This window comes from Antedon bifida, chromosome 1 (assembly GCF_963402885.1).
Source record: "Antedon bifida chromosome 1, ecAntBifi1.1, whole genome shotgun sequence".
Classification (NCBI taxonomy): domain Eukaryota; kingdom Metazoa; phylum Echinodermata; class Crinoidea; order Comatulida; family Antedonidae; genus Antedon; species Antedon bifida.
Window position 1 is genome coordinate 33,181,839 of NC_136226.1, and position 19,065 is coordinate 33,200,903.

The 19,065-nt window shown below is 34.5% G+C and overlaps 1 protein-coding gene across 2 annotated transcripts; it reads left to right on the forward strand.

Moving 5' to 3' along the window:
- The first annotated feature begins 3,033 nt into the window (after positions 1 to 3,033).
- On the forward strand, positions 3,034 to 5,871 carry LOC144858954 (protein phosphatase 2C-like domain-containing protein 1). 2 transcript variants are annotated; one of them, XM_078715126.1, is made up of 4 exons: positions 3,034 to 3,109; positions 3,164 to 4,195; positions 4,560 to 4,730; positions 5,085 to 5,871. In XM_078715126.1, the coding sequence occupies exons 1-4, from the start codon at positions 3,046 to 3,048 to the stop codon at positions 5,678 to 5,680; spliced, it is 1,863 nt and encodes a 620-aa protein (XP_078571252.1). In that variant the 5' UTR covers positions 3,034 to 3,045; the 3' UTR covers positions 5,681 to 5,871. The 2 variants fall into 2 exon arrangements, with proteins under 2 accessions (XP_078571252.1, XP_078571243.1); XM_078715117.1 differs by having other exon boundaries at positions 3,034 to 4,195.
- The last annotated feature ends 13,194 nt before the right edge of the window (positions 5,872 to 19,065 follow it).

A 19,065-nucleotide genomic window follows, 5' to 3' on the forward strand; every position in this document is an offset into this window, starting at 1 on the left:
CTGCTGGACACGAAAAACGTCTGGGAAAAGAGAGTCTATGAGGGCTCACGGTTAAACGATTTTAGATTCTTGCCTTTTGATTAGTTGACGCGAATCAACAGATTGTGGAAGAATTTTTACTTGTACCACACACATTGTCTCTAGAGGGTATTCAGTTGCATGTCTACAACAGTTCAGGTTGAGGTCACACACAAACAGGCACATTAAAGTTCAAAAATTAAATTTATGAAATATCACAATAACATTCAATATTATGTTAACATGGGATAACATGTACTTGATATTCACTTTTTATCTCTTTAAGTTAAGTGTACGTGAATTCTGTAATCCGATTGGTCAATATGTATGCTTTATTACTATTAGTTACACCCTGCTTGTTCACGGAATAAGGGAAATATCTACGTTCAGGTGGTTCCTTATTCCATTCGGCCTCATGGAATATGGAACCAGAACGTAGATATTCCCCGTATTCCGTGAACAAGCAGGGTGTAACCATAGAGATATTATAGTTCACTATAATATCTCTATATGGTGTAACTAATAATATCATGAAACACACCGTACCACAACCGCCCGTCCCCTCCCCCTACCCCTACCGAGAACTGTTGTTATGGAAACTCACAACAACAACATTGAGGGCGTAAAATTTGCCCATTATTTATGCGTGGTTGGTTGGCATAATTTTAAACCATCACCACCGCAAAAAGAATATTTTGTGACTGAACCTGCTAAATCCACGCCTAGCTAGGCCCTAGCTAGTTACAGTACTACTACTAGTATAAATAATTTTAAAGGTACTTCAAATATCTGTGCGTTCAATCAAGTATTTTACCTACTAGGAGTACTAGCCTACTAGCCTAGCTAGGCCTACTAGGCTAGGGCTAGGCTAGCTAGAAGTAGGGCCTAGGGCCTAGGCTAGGTAGGCCTACTACTACTAGCCTAGGCCTAGCTAGGCTAGAGGGCCTAGCTAGCCTCTAGTAGGGCCTAACTAGTAGGCTTTTATTTAGGTCTCTAGACTAGGGCCTATATATAAGCTAAAAGAAGGCTAGGTAGGCCTCTCTACTCTAGGCCTTAAACTTAGGTAGGCCTCTAAAAAATGCTAGAGGTAGGCCTAGCTATCTAGGGTGGGGGCAAGCCTAGATGTTAGGCCTATCCTAATTAAGTAGAGGCCTAGTGTAATATAATGATATACATTTATAATTGAGAAATCAACCTTTGTATTAGAATTCAAATAAGTTCACAAACTTGACCCAGAAAGTCCAGAGGAGAGTTTGTCCAGATGTTTCAAAAGTACATTTAGTCATTTAGCTCATAATTAAATCCCAAAAGTAAACAGTTTATTTGACCTCTCTAACCTATCCCATCGTTAAACCAGGAGAGATTGACACTATTTAAGTACAGATTTGACAGTGTTATCCATCATTGAAATACCTTATTATACCGTTAATCACTTCTACTTAAACACCTCTGGATCAACTTAGGACCAATCGTTACCCTCACAGATTACGTAGTGACATATGCAAATGAACCGAAGCCAATATACCCCCAAGTTTCAGAAGAGCCCAGAGACACCTTACAGCCACCTCACGGAACACACACCTCACAGCCACTTCTCCAGAAGCAGACCTACACTCACATCTCACCGACAGCATCACCTAATCCTCTGTTCCTTATATTATACTGAAGTATTATTGTATCAAGTATTATATTGAATAAACAATATATGTGTTACGACAGTCAAGCGAGTAGAGTCTTCATTACAAGTCAGAAACCTCATAACACTATATTATAGAGGCTACTGAAAAGTTCTCAGAGGCAGGCATGAATTTTTTCCCGAAAGTCACTCTGCTTTTTTAGCCAATAGCCTAGGCTAGGTAGTTTTCACAGGCACATGTAAACGTTTTAACTAAAGCCCGGCGCACACTAGAGCTATCGACTGAGCCAACTGGCACGAGTAACACTTTGCTCACAGTGTGCGCCAGGGATTTCGTGAGGAAAATCTATTGTGTTTAATATTTTTTGGCACGCGCGTCATTTTCCTCAAGTGTGCGCCGAACGTGAGCAGATAGCTCACTAAAAAAATCCACTGCGCATGACATGTTCTGATTTATTATAATATATCAGCGCGTGCCGTATAGAGTAGTAAGTAATTGTCCAATCAGAAAATCTGTGTGCGTCCGATAGAACGTGATCACAGTTTGCGGCAAATTTGTTAGTGAGCCAAGTGTTACTCGTGCCAGTTGGCTCAGCCGATAGATCTATTGTGCGCCGGGCTTTAATGGATGAAGTCAACATTCTACTCATTTGGATATAACAGCATAGTCCAGCGAACAGTTGCGTTAATGTACTTGTTTGACGCACACGCAACACTCACCGCAAGTATTAAAGCAAATAATGGAATGCCTTAGTCTAGCTATGCTTGTTTAATCATGCATATTGGGTGGTAAATAGCATCGATTTGTTTACAAATTGGGTAGTAGCGTTAAAGTTAATGTTTACATGGTACTGAGAAAACTTCCTATTATTTACTTTTATGGCACTTTTTTGGATAGAAGAGCATTCATAGATGCTAAATACCTAGCTTGTATTTATCATGAAATCAAATTTACAATACTCTCTGAACATTAAAAAACAAATAATTGGTAAATATTTTGAAATAAGGTCATAAGATGGGATGTAGCTGTCGTACCAACGCCAAGGATACATTCATTATTACATTCAAAATAAAGTGGAAAAAAGATGTAGTGTAGGGAGTTTAGTTAACAATGCCTAGTTCACATGGTGTAGGTAATAAGCCAAGCTATCATAACAATAATAATTAATATATCTACTGTAGGCCTATCTAGTAGTGGTACTAGAGGCTATATCAGGTCTGGTATAGTAATACATATTACTTAGTAATATCATGATTTAACATAGTTTCAGTGAGTGGCCTACTGACTTTGTTTGGCTAGTAGTAGTAGTAGGCCTATTAACCTATAGGCAAATTTTATTATATTATAATTTAATATTTTATTATTTTTATCAACATAGGTTAAAGTCAAAATGAGCAGTTCATCATCTGTTTCCATTGAAAATGGAATCAAAACACCGATAGACAAAACTAAACCTTACCCTCTGACAGATAGGCCTGGAATCAAAACACCGATAGACAAAACTAAACCTTACCCTCTGACAGATAGGCCTGTAAACACAGAAATACAACCGCAACCAGACATTACCGTTGTTTGTAAAATGTGTGAAAAACATATCAAAATTAGAAAATTGCAAGAACATCGTACATACCATAATGCATTGTTAACACTAGGTTACCATGACAACAAAAAACCACAAAATGTGGAATTGCTACTGAGACGTCGGCAGCATTTAATCAAGAAATTGTCGAAATATTCTAATATGATCACCATACAGAGAATAAATGATGCTTTTGAATTTGTAAAGTCAGTCATGCAGGGTACATATGATAACCTACGTGAAGTGACAGAGCCAGTTGTTGTAGATTGTGTAGGCCAGCCATTAAACTGTAGTGCATCATGCATACATGCTATGAGTTTCTGTTCAGATGCTAATGAACGTTGGAAGTCCAAAATGGAAGATACTTGCATATTCCAAGATTTTTTTGGAAATGATATGAATAAGTGTTTTTTTGCAGTTTATGATGGTCATAATGGTAGATTTGCAGCTGATATTGTTGCATATGATTTTCATCATTTCCTTTTGAATGAAATGATTCGATTTGATCCTAAAACCACTTGCAGGTGTACTGTAAACCATGCTGGAAAAATTGAAATTGAAGAATATGATAGAAAGCCATTACAAAATATTGGGAAGGATAGTATAAGGCACATTCTTCACGAAGAAGGTGTCAATATTATCCAGCAAATTATGCACACCTGTGATGAAAATATTCAACAATTGAAAAACATTGATAGGAGGATAAAAGGTTCTAAAAAGAAGTGTGTAAAAAATCCATTTGCAGAAAAGATGGAGTTAGCTTTTCACAGAGCTTATATCCAGGCAGATGACATGTTAAAGTTTGGTGTTGATGAAATGTCTCGTGTAAGATGGAGTGGTTGTTCAGCTCTAACTTGTATTATTGAAAGTACATCAGAATTGGATGAATTAACAGATGTAGATAGTCCACCTGGAATGCCTTTACCACAGAAAAAGGGAGTCATATATATTGCAAATTCAGGTTTATTTATTTTCTTGGTTATTATTATAGTATTGAGTAGTTGCTTTGTTTAGTTAAGATTTGGGTTTTGTTTGCTGCTGTTACTTTCAGATTTAGCATACATAAATGCCCTTGATATCAAGCATTAAAAAAAAATTATTTTTTTGTTTTGAATTTATGATAAATCTTAGAATTATATAAAAACATGCCAGTTGTTATATATGATGTCATGCCGATGATAACCTAAAAAGCTCCTTAATTTTGGTAAATTCTGTGCTTGACAAATATTTATATTAATGACTTTCAAGTTCAGTTTGTCTGTTGTTTATTTGAGCATATAATTTATACCAAAAAACCCCACATTTTTTTCATTTGATTTTTTTAGGTAATGTACATGCAGTTTTATGCAGGAATGGTAAAGCATACAAACTAACAAGAGACCACACATTAAGTAATGCAAATGAAATAAACAGAGTTAGAAAAGCTGGTGCTGAAGTTCATACTAGTCAAAAAGGTGCTAGAGTGAATGGTATACTGGAGACAACTAGAGGTTTTGGTATGTATACTCTAATTATCAGGTGATTGCAGAGTGGGTGAGGGCGAGCATACCCTCTTCTTCCCCAAACTTACAATACATTATTAATTTTGATATATTTTTAGGTAGGTCGATTGACTTCAATAATTTACACCATAGTCAATAGACTATGTTTAAACTTTGTGCTGGCAGTATATTTTGTTAATTCACTGATGACTATTACTTTCTCTTTTATTTGGGTGTAAAAACACCCAAATTACTGTACTGAGTGAGAATTGTCTATTTTTTTAGGGTGACCCTATTGCCTTGTCTCCATATTTTGGTACTGTATGATTACTTTTGCTGTAATCTTAAAGGTAATAATTGTAATTTCAGGAAATCATGGCGACCAAGAATTAAAGAAGGCAGTCATAGTTGATCCATATACCACCTCCGTCACAGTCGACCAGTATGCAGAATTTCTAATTATAGCTAGCAATGGCTTATGGGAAGTTTTGTCAGAAGATGAGGCTGTCTCTATTATCTATGAAATGATACCAAGTGCTGAAATGTCTTGCTCACTACCTAATCATTTGGACAAACTTACAAAGTCTATGAAATCAACCATGCAGTTATTTTCCAGTAACAATGAACAGTATACAGAAAAAAGCGATAGAAATGAAAATCATGAACAATTGGCTACATTGGAAGATAATATTATTGATACATGTTTAGAAGAAGATGTAGGCACAGATTTTGGAAGTTTAATGTCTACACTGACGGCGGAAAATGATAGAATTGAAGCCGACATTGAGACAGTGACAGAAATGCAAATGATGTATGCTCAGTCACATATGTATCTTTCAGAAGAAGAAAGGTACAGAGATCTTTCTAAGAACATGAGTGAACGACTTGTACAAGCTGCATTATTAGCTGGTAGTCGTGATAATATTACAGTTATGCTGATTCTTCTTCCTGGCTGTAAAATATAGAATTTGTGTGTTATGCTGCATTAGTATAATATAATACTTTGTGTAATGTATTTACATAAACTGTTTTCACAAAAGAAGTACATTAAAGTGTATATACATGTGCACATAATATAAATTTGACAGTGTTTGATTTTAAATGAAATGATGTATATTAATATAAATTAGTTATACTGTATTACATAAATAATGCAAAATATGTTACAATGTGATGATGTTATTTATTCATTTAAAAACTACTTTGTTTGGCTATTTATAGCATTTAGGTATACTTTTTGACACAAAATACATATATAGGCACAGAATAGCCTAAAATTTGCATTTGGTATCGTTTCAGGCAATTTTTAGCATTTCGATAACACTTAAGTTGACACAAAAACAATTTGCACAGAACATCGCATTTCGATACATTTTAGGCCATTTTGACAATTTCAATAAAACTTTTTCACAAAAACATCAAATAGTTCAGACTAACCTCAAATCGGTTTTGGTAACGTTTTAGGCCATTTTGAGAGTTTCGAAAAATGTTTTGACACAAAAACATCAAGTGCATGAGAATAGCCGCAAATCGCATTTAATATCTTAAGAATAGGCAACGATTAGTATAATATAAATAAGGTAGAGTCTAAGCCACTTTCTCATGGTGTGCCTCAAGGAAGTATATTGGGGCCTCTATTATTTCTATGCTATGTTAACGATATGAAAATAAGTGTAAATTGTAATTTGATTTTATACGCTGACGACAGCGTTCTTTTAGTATTTGTCTAATAGCTTCAAGACTAAAATGGCTCATTGACAACAAGTTATCCCTCGATATGGGAAAAACTGATAACATAATAACATAATATTTGGAACCAAACATAAAATGAAAATGGTCGGGGATTTTAAAGTATACTGTGATGAAATCCCTATAGAGTCAATAATCAAATACTTAGGAGTATCACTTGATGAAAAACTCTCAGGTGAACAAATATTAATCCAAAGTATAGACTGTATTAATGGTAGACTTAAATTTCTTTATAGACAAGCATCTTTTCTTAGAGAAAACGAATGAAAAATTCTTGGCTATGCCCTCATTCAAACCCACTTAGACTATGCGTGTTCATCGTGGTACACTGCAGCACCAAAAACACTAAAAAATTAACTGCAGACTATGCAAAACAATATGGTGAGATCGGTCTCATCAATAAAATCGTAGGTGAATTTAAAAATGGACAGTTTGCAATCGGCTTGTTTATATCCTCTCTAAGGCCATTGACACCATTGACCATAATATTCTCCTTTACAAAAATTAGCACATTGTGGAATTCGCGGCACTTAAAGGACCGAGTACCATATTTTGACAACGTATTAGGGATGTGTACATATGATTTCAGAAAAAATTGCGAGATTTATGATATCGCCGCGCGCGCTCACCGCACAACCGTCGCCGTAAATGTTACGTGACGCCACGTGTGCTTAGCAAAATCTACCTCATGAGTTTTCACTGTTGTTAATACAAGAGATAGGTACCTGTCATTTCAATTGCTAATTTGATCTGCTTTGGGCTTAAATTTGCCAAAATGTTTAGTCTGTTATATTGAAGAAACACTTCAGATATGCAAAGGAAACAATAAAAAAAAATCTTGGATTATCCGTTCGGCTCGTCACCGACTGCCTTCGACCTATTCTATGAATATGACTTTGAGCGCCATTTTCATTACGGAGTTGCATGGCCCGAACCGGGAAAGTTCCAAGAATCAATCCGAGCATACTGCCCGCACGCGATTTATATTTTCGTGTAGGGTGTCATTTTCGGGCCAACTAGTGAGAGGTGCCATTTTATGAATGAATGAATTTTATGTGCATGAAAAGTACGATTTAGTTTAGTTAGTTTTACCTGATTAACGTATTTAGCTTATATGAATATGTATGTATCATATTTATGATTTATTATGAAAATAAAAGAAAAAAAGTTGCTTACGTCATCATTAAAAATTTATTGTTCCCCTAAAAACATGAAAAATGAAGGTTCATTAAATCAGACTTTGAATAGGTTATTTTGTAGTTTTAATAATCACTTCCGTAGAAAAAGCCTGAAAAAATAATGTTTTCACTTAGAAAAAGACAAAATATATGGAGTCAACCAAAAAAACCCATTGGCTGGCAGCCAATTTGACCATTTTTTGCTTTAAATAACAGTTTTTCAGGTGAATACATTTGTTTTCAATCAAATTTTTGGTCAAAGTGGATAACTATTATGGGACATTAAAATGGCATATTCAATAAAAAACATTTTAAGAATTATTTTTACATCTTTAATTGCATATTAAATTAAACAAATTTGGTGATGTCATCATAGTAACAAAGTATTCATTGATTCATTGTGGTGGTATGTAATAATCTATCTGCACCAATGTGGTTACTACACGATTATTTCCTCAACTTTTATTCAAGTGTATGGCTCGGTGGTCTTTATTTTTATTTTTATTTAAATCAATGCATATAACCTATAATTCGTCATAGTGATGAATTAAATCTAGTTTCATTTGTTATGGTACATACTGTGTGCAAAACACATTGCACGATGTCCGATGCGATGACTGTGTGCAAATCCATTTTTTTCAATTTTAAAAATGAAGTAGCCCTTCAAGTTCAATATGTTGGATGTATGAGAGCAGTTAATAGTGGACAAAATCAGCTCCCGTTTATTTATGTTATTTTACACCTTTTGGACTTTTATTGGGATCTGGATTTACTAATAATGAACAAGGAACTCAAATAAAGGAAAGTAACACTTTTTTTTATTACAGAAAATTACTAGATTCAAGTGATTAAGACCTTCTACACCCAGGCCCACGGATAGACAAAGCTTGTACCATAAGGACTATACCTAGGGTTAGGGTTAGGACAATAATACCGCGTCTCTTCGGCCTTTAAATCGGCCAATTAGAGCGAAGCGTTGTTGTGCTAGGCAACACATAATATCTATTGTCTTCTGCCTATAGAAATCGTACCACTATTTATTCATATGCAAATACACAAGCAAGCACGATAGCGTTATGGCAGACAAATCAAGTAAAAATAAAGGAAAAGGGTAGAAAATCTGGGACTATATAGGTCATGGATCGAATGCCAAGCAAATACAGATATCTACCACGGAGCCCAATTTCCAGTATTTTTACAATATGGGTAAAGCCATCAAATACCAAACGCTAACGATGTGCACGTAGATAAAATACACACTGACGATATTATTTTACTTATAAAGACGGACGTATACAGTAATACATGAAAATGAGGATACTGAACTACACAGAGCATTACTGGACTTACCACCAATGTTAGGCAAGGACTATCCCACATACCATGGTATAATGAATAAATGAATGAAGAACAAATCACCCCCGATTCATTCATTTATTTCGTCAAAATCACAAATTTCAAATGCAATACATTATAATTATACACAATTCAAAATATTTAAAAAGTATAAAATTGCTAAAACAGAATAAAAAAAAGTAAAATCCGTAAGAATTGTTAAAAGAATAAAGCACTAACAATTATAAAAATTACATTTAAATAATGATAAAGGTAAAACAGAAAAGTAAGGGTAAAACAACAATAAAATATGCGTTAAAAAAGAGTCACAAAAATGTAAAAGTTATTTAAATTGATTTTTAAAAATCCAATTACACAGGTTTATTTCCGTTGCGGTCCTGAAATAAACTAATACTAATTACACTAAAGATTAAAAAAGAATTAAATTCATCCAGTTTTCTATGCGACGATACGTGTATTTGTTTTTATCACGCAAGGAATTTTATTTCATTCGCGTATGGCTGAGGCATAAAACGTACCGTCGATAGTTTTTTACGTTATTGGTGGGATAAATTTTACACCACTTTGGCGTGTACTGTGATTATATTGATCGCAAACTTGTTTAAAGTTGGCGTTCAAATACGATGAGTAATTTAAGTACAATTTTATGAACAGTATTTAATTTTGTCCAACAATGGGTTCTAGGCCCTTCATTTAAAATTATAACCAACCATGTTATTCTGCATGGCTTATAATATTCTTTTACTTTTGTTTTATAGCAGAATACCATGATGAACATGCGTAATCATATATAATTATTGATATTGACATTATCATTGAAACAGAACATTACATTCACAATGTAGCTCAACAACTAGGGCTACCTACAATTGCAAATTATTCCTGTCTACAAAAAAGGACAAATTTATGAAATTACAATTTACCGTCCGATATCTGTTTTACCCGTATTTTAAAAAAATCTTTGAAAAGGAAATGCCTAATAGAGTCTATTACTAACCACATTTAAAATGTTAAACCCCCACCAATATGGGTTTCGTGCTAAACACCAACCTCGCATGCCGCGCTTGAACTAATTAAAGATATACGTCTCCCATCCTTCGAATCCAATACAATTCTTGCCGGTGTTTTTATGAATCTATCAAAAGCCTTTGACGTAAATGTGAATCATGACATTTTGATAAAAAATATTCATCATTACGGTATTAGAGGTACTTGTCTTGAATGGTTCACAAATTACTTGAAAGGTAGAACAATTTGTATGCATAAATAATAATCAATCAATTCTATCAGAAATCAAATGTGGGGTACCACATGGGTCAATTTTATGCCCCTTACTATTCCTACTATATGTAAATTATATAATATGTAATGTTAGTATTTTCCTACCCTGATGATAGCACTGTCTATTATTCAAATACAGATATCACAAATCACAAAAACATCAAAACATTAACATAGAAAAATATCAATACATTAGGCCTGTAGTAATACAAATTTATACAAAAATATTGAATCTTGAACTCTCTAAATTCAACGAATGGTTCAAAGCAACTTAATTTGTCCTAAATGTAAATAAAACAAATTATGTTATTTTCACAACAAAAAGAATTGTAATACCGAGACAAAATATTCCCATAAAACTTAATGGTACAAACCTACAAAGATTGGAAAATATTACTTTCTTTTATTTTATTGTTATAAACGAAAATTAACATAATTGGATATCCTCTTACAATTAACGATTTACTTAAAGACACCTCCAATTAGCGATCATTATATTATTTGGTATGAGTAAAGACAAGAAGAATAAATAGTTTTTAATAATGTGACAAAACAAGTAACTGTAATGGTACTCTTCCAATTAAAGATCACTTTACTTAAAGACACCTCCAATTTTATTTATTTTTATTTTATTTTTAATATTTATTAATGATATTTCACAGTACATCTCCCCTGGTTCTTGTAGTATATTTGCTGACGATGTTGCTATATATGTTAATGGGAGTTCAACAAACGAAATCAATCAAAAGCTTCAAACTATTATGGATAATGTCAATACATGGTATGAGGGCAAAAACTCAGTATAAACCTAAAGAAAACAAAAGTTATGTTCGAGGGCAACGTTCTAGCTCAGATGGTGATATTAATATTTTCTTGAATGGTAAAAAGCTTGAAAATGCTAAGCACGCTCGATATCTAAGTGTAGAAATTAACGAACATTTAACGTGGAACCATCATGTTAGTAATCTGTGTAAGTCACTTGGACACAAATTACAATTTTTAACAAAGTAAGTAGATTTCTAAACAAAAGCATTCTAGAAAAAATGTACAGAATGACTATACAGCAATGTAGCGACTATGCCATTTTCTGTATAGGGTAATACATCTGAAACAAATTAAGTAAAATATTTAGGTTTCAAAAACGAGCGGCAAGAATAATTACAAAGAACCACGTAGGGGTGAAAACATAGTTAAACAATTATCGTGGCAAAATTTTGAGCAGAGAAGAAATTACTCCCTTGCTACCCTTATGTATAAGTGTGTCCGTGGTGCTGCACCAGATAGACTTTGTAATGAAATCGAGATGGTAATAGACAGACATAGATATAACACGAGAGCTTCTGAGAAATTAAATGTTGTTCCCCCGATACCAAACACGAATAAAATGAAAGAACAATCACTGAAGGTCGCAGGTGCAAACATATGGAATAACATATATTTTGACATTCAAAATTAAATTTCCATTAATGCGTTCAAATCGAGTTATAAAAACATTTTTTTATCTAGGGAAATACTTTTTTAAAATTTTAAATCTGTTCAATGTATTTTTTTATGTGGTGTATTCTTTTTTATGAACATCTTTGTTAACTTGGATCATAATTTTGTATTTTTAATGTATGGTTCTCACATTTTAGTATTATTTTAGACTGTTTAAGTTTAACATTTTTACTATTTTTAAGAAACTATGTATTATATATGTAGGCCTATGTTTTCAGTTTCAGTTTATTTACCATTTCAATTTCTGAACATAAGAGATGAACAACTTATTTGGATGGATAACCGTCGAGAGCGAAGCTCGTTTGCCGGTCACCCGTTGGTGTAGTGACATTACAGACAACATAAAGACAGGACAAAGGTGCAATACATAACAAGACATGTGAACACTTGTGTTTGCAACCCCTTGGATAAAATAATATATTTATATAAAGGAGAAAATTATATATTATATTTCTTTTTGATCATAGTAACAATTATAATGTTTAAAGAAGTTTAACATGAAGATTACATATAGTTATTTTTATTTTTACTAGTACATGGTAATAAAATCTGAATATCATCTTTTAGATAAAAAATGTAATAGATTTACATACACACACAAATATATATGTATAATATATGTATATTGTTTAAGTAAACTTAAATAATGTTACTCTACTAATTAAATAATATAACATAATATTACTGATACGTTGATAAACTGTGAATACATTTCTTCGTAAATAAACTTAAGGTACATTGGTTCTTAATAAAATTATATCATTCCACAATATAGGTCCTTGCCGTTTAATGGTATTCATTCCCAGGTCTGTTCTGAAATTATGCGGACGCAAATCATTTGATAAGATAAGATAAATTTATTGAACAAACGCTTTTGTATCAGCGGTACACGTTTATAAGGCAATGTGAAAACAAAAAGAAAAGTATCAAAAATAAAATTTAAGTCTTAACTAAGAAGCGAATTATACAAGTAAAATGAAATAGTAAAAACAAGGTAATCTTACAGATCGAACAACACTTAACCTATATGATGGAGTTAATGTTACTATCTATTTATTATCAGTATTATTAATATTTTAAAGTTTAAAGCGAATATATTATCATTATTATTACTAAAAATTTTTTTTATATAATTGCTAATTGATTTTTATTATACTGTTATTATTAAAATAAATGATGTTCTTGTATTACTCATAAAGCATTTGTAGAGGAGTCTCTAGAATACTGTCCGCCTGAGATTGGTATTAATGTCACTCCTGATCTTGTATCTAATTGCATTGATAAACTTTCTGTAGGACAATCACCCGGACTTGATGGTTTGGGTGGTAAATATGGTAGTAAACGACTTAATAGGGTGATAGATGCCAGTAAGGCTTTTGATCGAGTCAATCACTGGACTCTTTATAATAAGCTCATTAACAATGGTATTAATCTTTGTATTGTTAAATTGCTCAAATGTTGGTATGAGAAACAGAGTTTTGTGATACGTTGGGGAAACTCTGTTTCAAATCCATTTACAGTATCTAATGGAGTTAGACAGGGTGGGGTTATGTCCCCTCTCCTTTATAACATATATATTAGTACTCTAAATTGTAGACTAAGTGGTTTGTGTCAGGGTTGCCAATGTAGAAACATTATCTTGAATCATCTTAGTTATGCGGATGATCTTGTTCTACTTGCCCCTTCAGTTGCTGGTCTCCAGCTATTGGTACATGTTTGTGAAGAGTTTTCGCAAGAGAATGATGTTTTATTTAATGATAAGAAATCTTTTTGTATGCGTTTCTGTCCTCGTACTTGCAAACTTGAAGGTAATTCTATTACTAAACTTTTTGGTAAAAAACTTGCTTATGTTGAGAAAGGTACCTATCTTGGTCATATTCTTATGTGTGATTGCAATGATGAGGCCGACATTCAAAGTCAGTACAGGTCTTTGTGTATTAGAAGCAACTCACTCAATCGTAAATTTATGAAATGCTCTACCAATGTTAAATGTTGTCTCTTTAGATCTTACTGTATTAATATGTATTGTGCAGCCCTTTGGTGTAACTATCGTATGAAGAATATTAGATCTCTTAATGTATACTACAATAATGCTCTGCGCCGTATACTTAATGTCTCTAGAAGTAGTAGTGCCAGTGCAATGTTTATTGAACATGGTGTCCCTTCCTTTAATGAGTACATGCGAAAATCTACCTATGGTTTCATGCAACGTATGTTGAATAGTGGTAACGTCCTTGTTGCTTGTGTTTGCAAACATATGCTCCATAACTCCAAAATGTATTGTAGATGGAGAAGCATTCTATATACTTAAGTTTAGATTTTTCTTTTTCTGTTTATAAGTTTATTAATATGGATGATATTTCCAAAATAAAAAGAAATTGAATTGAAATTAAATTATGACAATGTGTTTCTTTTACCCTTTCCTTTCCTAACCCTAACCCTTCTACAAGCAGTGTTGCGAGAAACATAGGCATTTTTATAAAAAACATGGTATATTAGTAAAAACATTTTATTTTCTTTGATTATCTGATTTGAAACTCATTGGTCAGAATGTTTTATATAGTTCTAGTTGTGTTGTGAGAAAAAAAAAATTTTTAATTATAGATTCTGTAATTCCCAGTTTTAATGTCATTTTATAGGTTATATCCTCTGGAAATTTGAATAAATTATCAGATCGTTGTGAATTTTAATCTTTGCAACAGATTACTCCTCTCTTATTTTGAAGCTCCTCTTTCATTTTTTACTTCTTTTATTTGCTAACCTAAGCAGATCCCACATGCCCATCCACCACCACTTTCGACTACCACCCACCCCCTCCCCTACCCCGACAGTAACCACAAAAAGATAAACTGCAACACTTTGGTCGATCATCCACTATAGAGTGTCAAATGCATGCATTCAAGCACCACCCACACTGCCGCTACCATCGCCCCAACCAATAGACGGATTCAAACTCCTCCATCCCACCCCTCCCCCTTTCTCCAAGCCCCCACCCACCCCAAGTTAAAAATTGCAATGCAAAAGATAGGACATAAAGTTAAGTTTTTAGACCCTCGCCTCCAACCCCCTAACTATTTCAAACTCCTGGATCCACCACTTTCCCCTCCCCAAAATTGAACCAATCAAAAGTCAATGATATACTCAGGCATGTTAATGCTACATAACAAATATGAGATTTTTTGTATGATAAATGACCTCCCGTAAGCGGCCACCCGAAAAATGTGATACTTATTGCATGGACCTATGAATTAGAGGTCCATGTTTCTTTATATATTAGCTTTATTTCGTAGCGGGTTTAAAAACATTAATGTGAAGAGATGAGAAAACTACACAGATTTTGACCGACCATTTTTCATATGATAAAAGCTTTTAAAATTTGTCTGAAAATGCTAAAAAAATACTAAACCACCTGATTATCTGATTATAAATAATAATACAATTAGCTGGAAAATTGAGAGGCTCGTTTCGTTAAGAAAATCGTGTATAGCCATAATACGTGATTTTGGCCCTTTATCGGCAGAACCTCCCGTAAGGGGTCACCGCCCGTAATCGGCCACTTTTCCAGGTCCCGAGGGTGGCCACTTACGGGAGGTTCAACTGTATTTAAAAAAACAATTATCCTTAGTTACGCATAGAAACAGGTTCTAAGATAACATAAATAATACATTTTGACACAATTTGACCCAACAAATGACCCTTCCACAAGGTCAGATATTTTCTGGGATTCAGTAGATAAGTAAATTTGGGAAAAAGTAGTATAGCTATGTAATCAATTGTTTATAGTCATGAAACCCCATATTAAAAATATTGTACTTAGTTACGTATAGAAACAGTTGCTACAATACACTATAGGTAAAATGTTGATGTCATTTGACCTCAATATGTAAAATATAATTTTTTTTTCATGAAAACTTCATATTTTATTTAAAAAAAATTATCCTAGTTACGTAAACAGGTTTAAGATAACACTAAAGGTCAATTTTTTCCCTTTATTCAGATTTGTCAAGACTTTCTTTCTGAGATTATTAGGATTCATTAAAGTAAATTTGGCAAAAAGTAGAAAAAAAATGTTTTGTATTTATGAAAAACCCCTTATTTTTTAAATATTTTCGCATAGAAACAGTTACTATGGTAAAATGTTGACCTCATTTGACCTCAAAATGAATGAATTTACAAGGTCAAGTTTGTCATCACTTTAAGATTATTAGAATGCAGTAGAAGTAAAATTGAGAAAAATTACAAATGCAATCAATTCTTTGTATTCATAAAAACGCCATTTTTTACGTTTTTAAAAAAAAAACACATAGAAATGGTTGCTAAGGTAACACTATAGGTAAAAAATGAAAATTGTTGATAATTTTTATGAACTATCTTGTAAATTTTGATCAAACATGAATAGTTGTAGTAAAGTGGGGACCTGTCCTGTTTTGCATTCTGACCCCTTTTGACCTCAAATGACCTATTTACATGGTCAGATTTTTTGGGAGGTCTTTCTGTATCTCTTTACACAAAAATAAATAGAAAAATTTATAAAAACCATTGACGCAATTATTTCAAAGTTTAACATTATTTTCCATCAACTAAATATTTCAATGCAAAATACTGTTTTTCTGGCAATTAATTGAAATCAACCTGGCAACACATTCTCCTATTTTATCTAAACTATTCGTATGACTCTAGTAGCATTATGACAAGCCACATATACATTTTATTATTGGATTAGCCATATTTAAATTGTGTTTCATGTGTTTTGTTTGTTGATATTTTGTTTGTATTTTTTTGTATTTTTCGTATTTTCCTGGCAACACAAAACCTATGTACGAAATTTACCCCAGTGTTTTTTTCGTGATTATTGTTGAAAAACCTATTTACTATCAAATTACAAAACCTCATTGATATAAAAACACCACTTTGGAAGTTATAGGTACGTTTATGAGGTATATTTTTATTAAAAAAATATTTTTTTTAAACACCCCTTTTTAAAATAATGGTATCAACCAAACTCCATTTTGTAAATTTTTTTTTTCTACATTAAATGGAACTCAATACATGTTGTTTACACTGCTATAAACAAAAACTGTATACTGTAAGTATTTTTGGTTAAAATAAGTATACAAGTTTGTACTTTTTCACTATAGAAAATCTGTGAAAAATGGCAAAAATATCAAAATTTGGATAATTGACCGTTGTCATGGCAACGGAGGCTAAAAATTAAATTGAATGTTGTAGATATGCTTTTTATTGAAATGTCTATTCATGGTAAAAATTTGAGAGAAATCCATTTTTTTACATCTGCCACCAAATCTTTGATTTTTACAGACAATGGCTCTTAAATATTGTTTAGTGTTGAAGACGAAGCTATGTTTGTTTGCAGAAGTTGTAATTTTTTTTTTTTTGTCTTTTGGTCTATTTCGTGCCTAGCTTACCTGGATAAACCGACAATAGCCCTTTCTCCTCGAAGAGTGAGATATACCTCCAAAAGTAGAAATTTTTATTGAACACCCCTCTCCACAAGTGGTATAGTCCATGAACTATGACCTCGGGTTAGGGTTAGGGGTTAGGGTTAGGGGTTAGGGTTAGGGGTTAGGGTTAGGGTTAGGGTTAGGGTTAGGGTTAGGGTTAGGGTTAGGGTTAGGGTTAGGGTTAGGGTTAGGGGTTAGGGTTAGGGGTTAGGGTTAGGGGTTAGGGGTTAGGGTTAGGGGTAGGGTTAGGGTTAGGGTTAGGGTTAGGGTTAGGGTTAGGGTTAGGGTTAGGGTTAGGGTTAGGGTTAGGGTTAGGGTTAGGGTTAGGGTTAGGGTTAGGGTTAGGGTTAGGGTTAGGGTTAGGGTTAGGGTTAGGGTTAGGGTTAGGGTTAGGGTTAGGGTTAGGGTTAGGGTTAGGGTTAGGGTTAGGGTTAGGGTTAGGGTTAGGGTTAGGGTTAGGGTTAGGGTTAGGGTTAGGGTTAGGGTTAGGGTTAGGGTTAGGGTTAGGGTTAGGGTTAGGGTTAGGGTTAGGGTTAGGGTTAGGGTTAGGGTTAGGGTTAGGGTTAGGGTTAGGGTTAGGGTTAGGGTTAGGGTTAGGGTTAGGGTTAGGGTTAGGGTTAGGGTTAGGGTTAGGGTTAGGGTTAGGGTTAGGGTTAGGGTTAGGGTTAGGGTTAGGGTTAGGGTTAGGGTTAGGGTTAGGGTTAGGGTTAGGGTTAGGGTTAGGGTTAGGGTTAGGGTTAGGGTTAGGGTTAGGGTTAGGGTTAGGGTTAGGGTTAGGGTTAGGGTTAGGGTTAGGGTTAGGGTTAGGGTTAGGGTTAGGGTTAGGGTTAGGGTTAGGGTTAGGGTTAGGGTTAGGGTTAGGGTTAGGGTTAGGGTTAGGGTTAGGGTTAGGGTTAGGGTTAGGGTTAGGGTTAGGGTTAGGGTTAGGGTTAGGGTTAGGGTTAGGGTTAGGGTTAGGGTTAGGGTTAGGGTTAGGGTTAGGGTTAGGGTTAGGGTTAGGGTTAGGGTTAGGGTTAGGGTTAGGGTTAGGGTTAGGGTTAGGGTTAGGGTTAGGGTTAGGGTTAGGGTTAGGGTTAGGGTTAGGGTTAGGGTTAGGGTTAGGGTTAGGGTTAGGGTTAGGGTTAGGGTTAGGGTTAGGGTTAGGGTTAGGGTTAGGGTTAGGGTTAGGGTTAGGGTTAGGGTTAGGGTTAGGGTTAGGGTTAGGGTTAGGGTTAGGGTTAGGGTTAGGGTTAGGGTTAGGGTTAGGGTTAGGGTTAGGGTTAGGGTTAGGGTTAGGGTTAGGGTTAGGGTTAGGGTTAGGGTTAGGGTTAGGGTTAGGGTTAGGGTTAGGGTTAGGGTTAGGGTTAGGGTTAGGGTTAGGGTTAGGGTTAGGGTTAGGGTTAGGGTTAGGGTTAGGGTTAGGGTTAGGGTTAGGGTTAGGGTTAGGGTTAGGGTTAGGGTTAGGGTTAGGGTTAGGGTTAGGGTTAGGGTTAGGGTTAGGGTTAGGGTTAGGGTTAGGGTTAGGGTTAGGGTTAGGGTTAGGGTTAGGGTTAGGGTTAGGGTTAGGGTTAGGGTTAGGGTTAGGGTTAGGGTTAGGGTTAGGGTTAGGGTTAGGGTTAGGGTTAGGGTTAGGGTTAGGGTTAGGGTTAGGGTTAGGGTTAGGGTTAGGGTTAGGGTTAGGGTTAGGGTTAGGGTTAGGGTTAGGGTTAGGGTTAGGGTTAGGGTTAGGGTTAGGGTTAGGGTTAGGGTTAGGGTTAGGGTTAGGGTTAGGGTTAGGGTTAGGGTTAGGGTTAGGGTTAGGGTTAGGGTTAGGGTTAGGGTTAGGGTTAGGGTTAGGGTTAGGGTTAG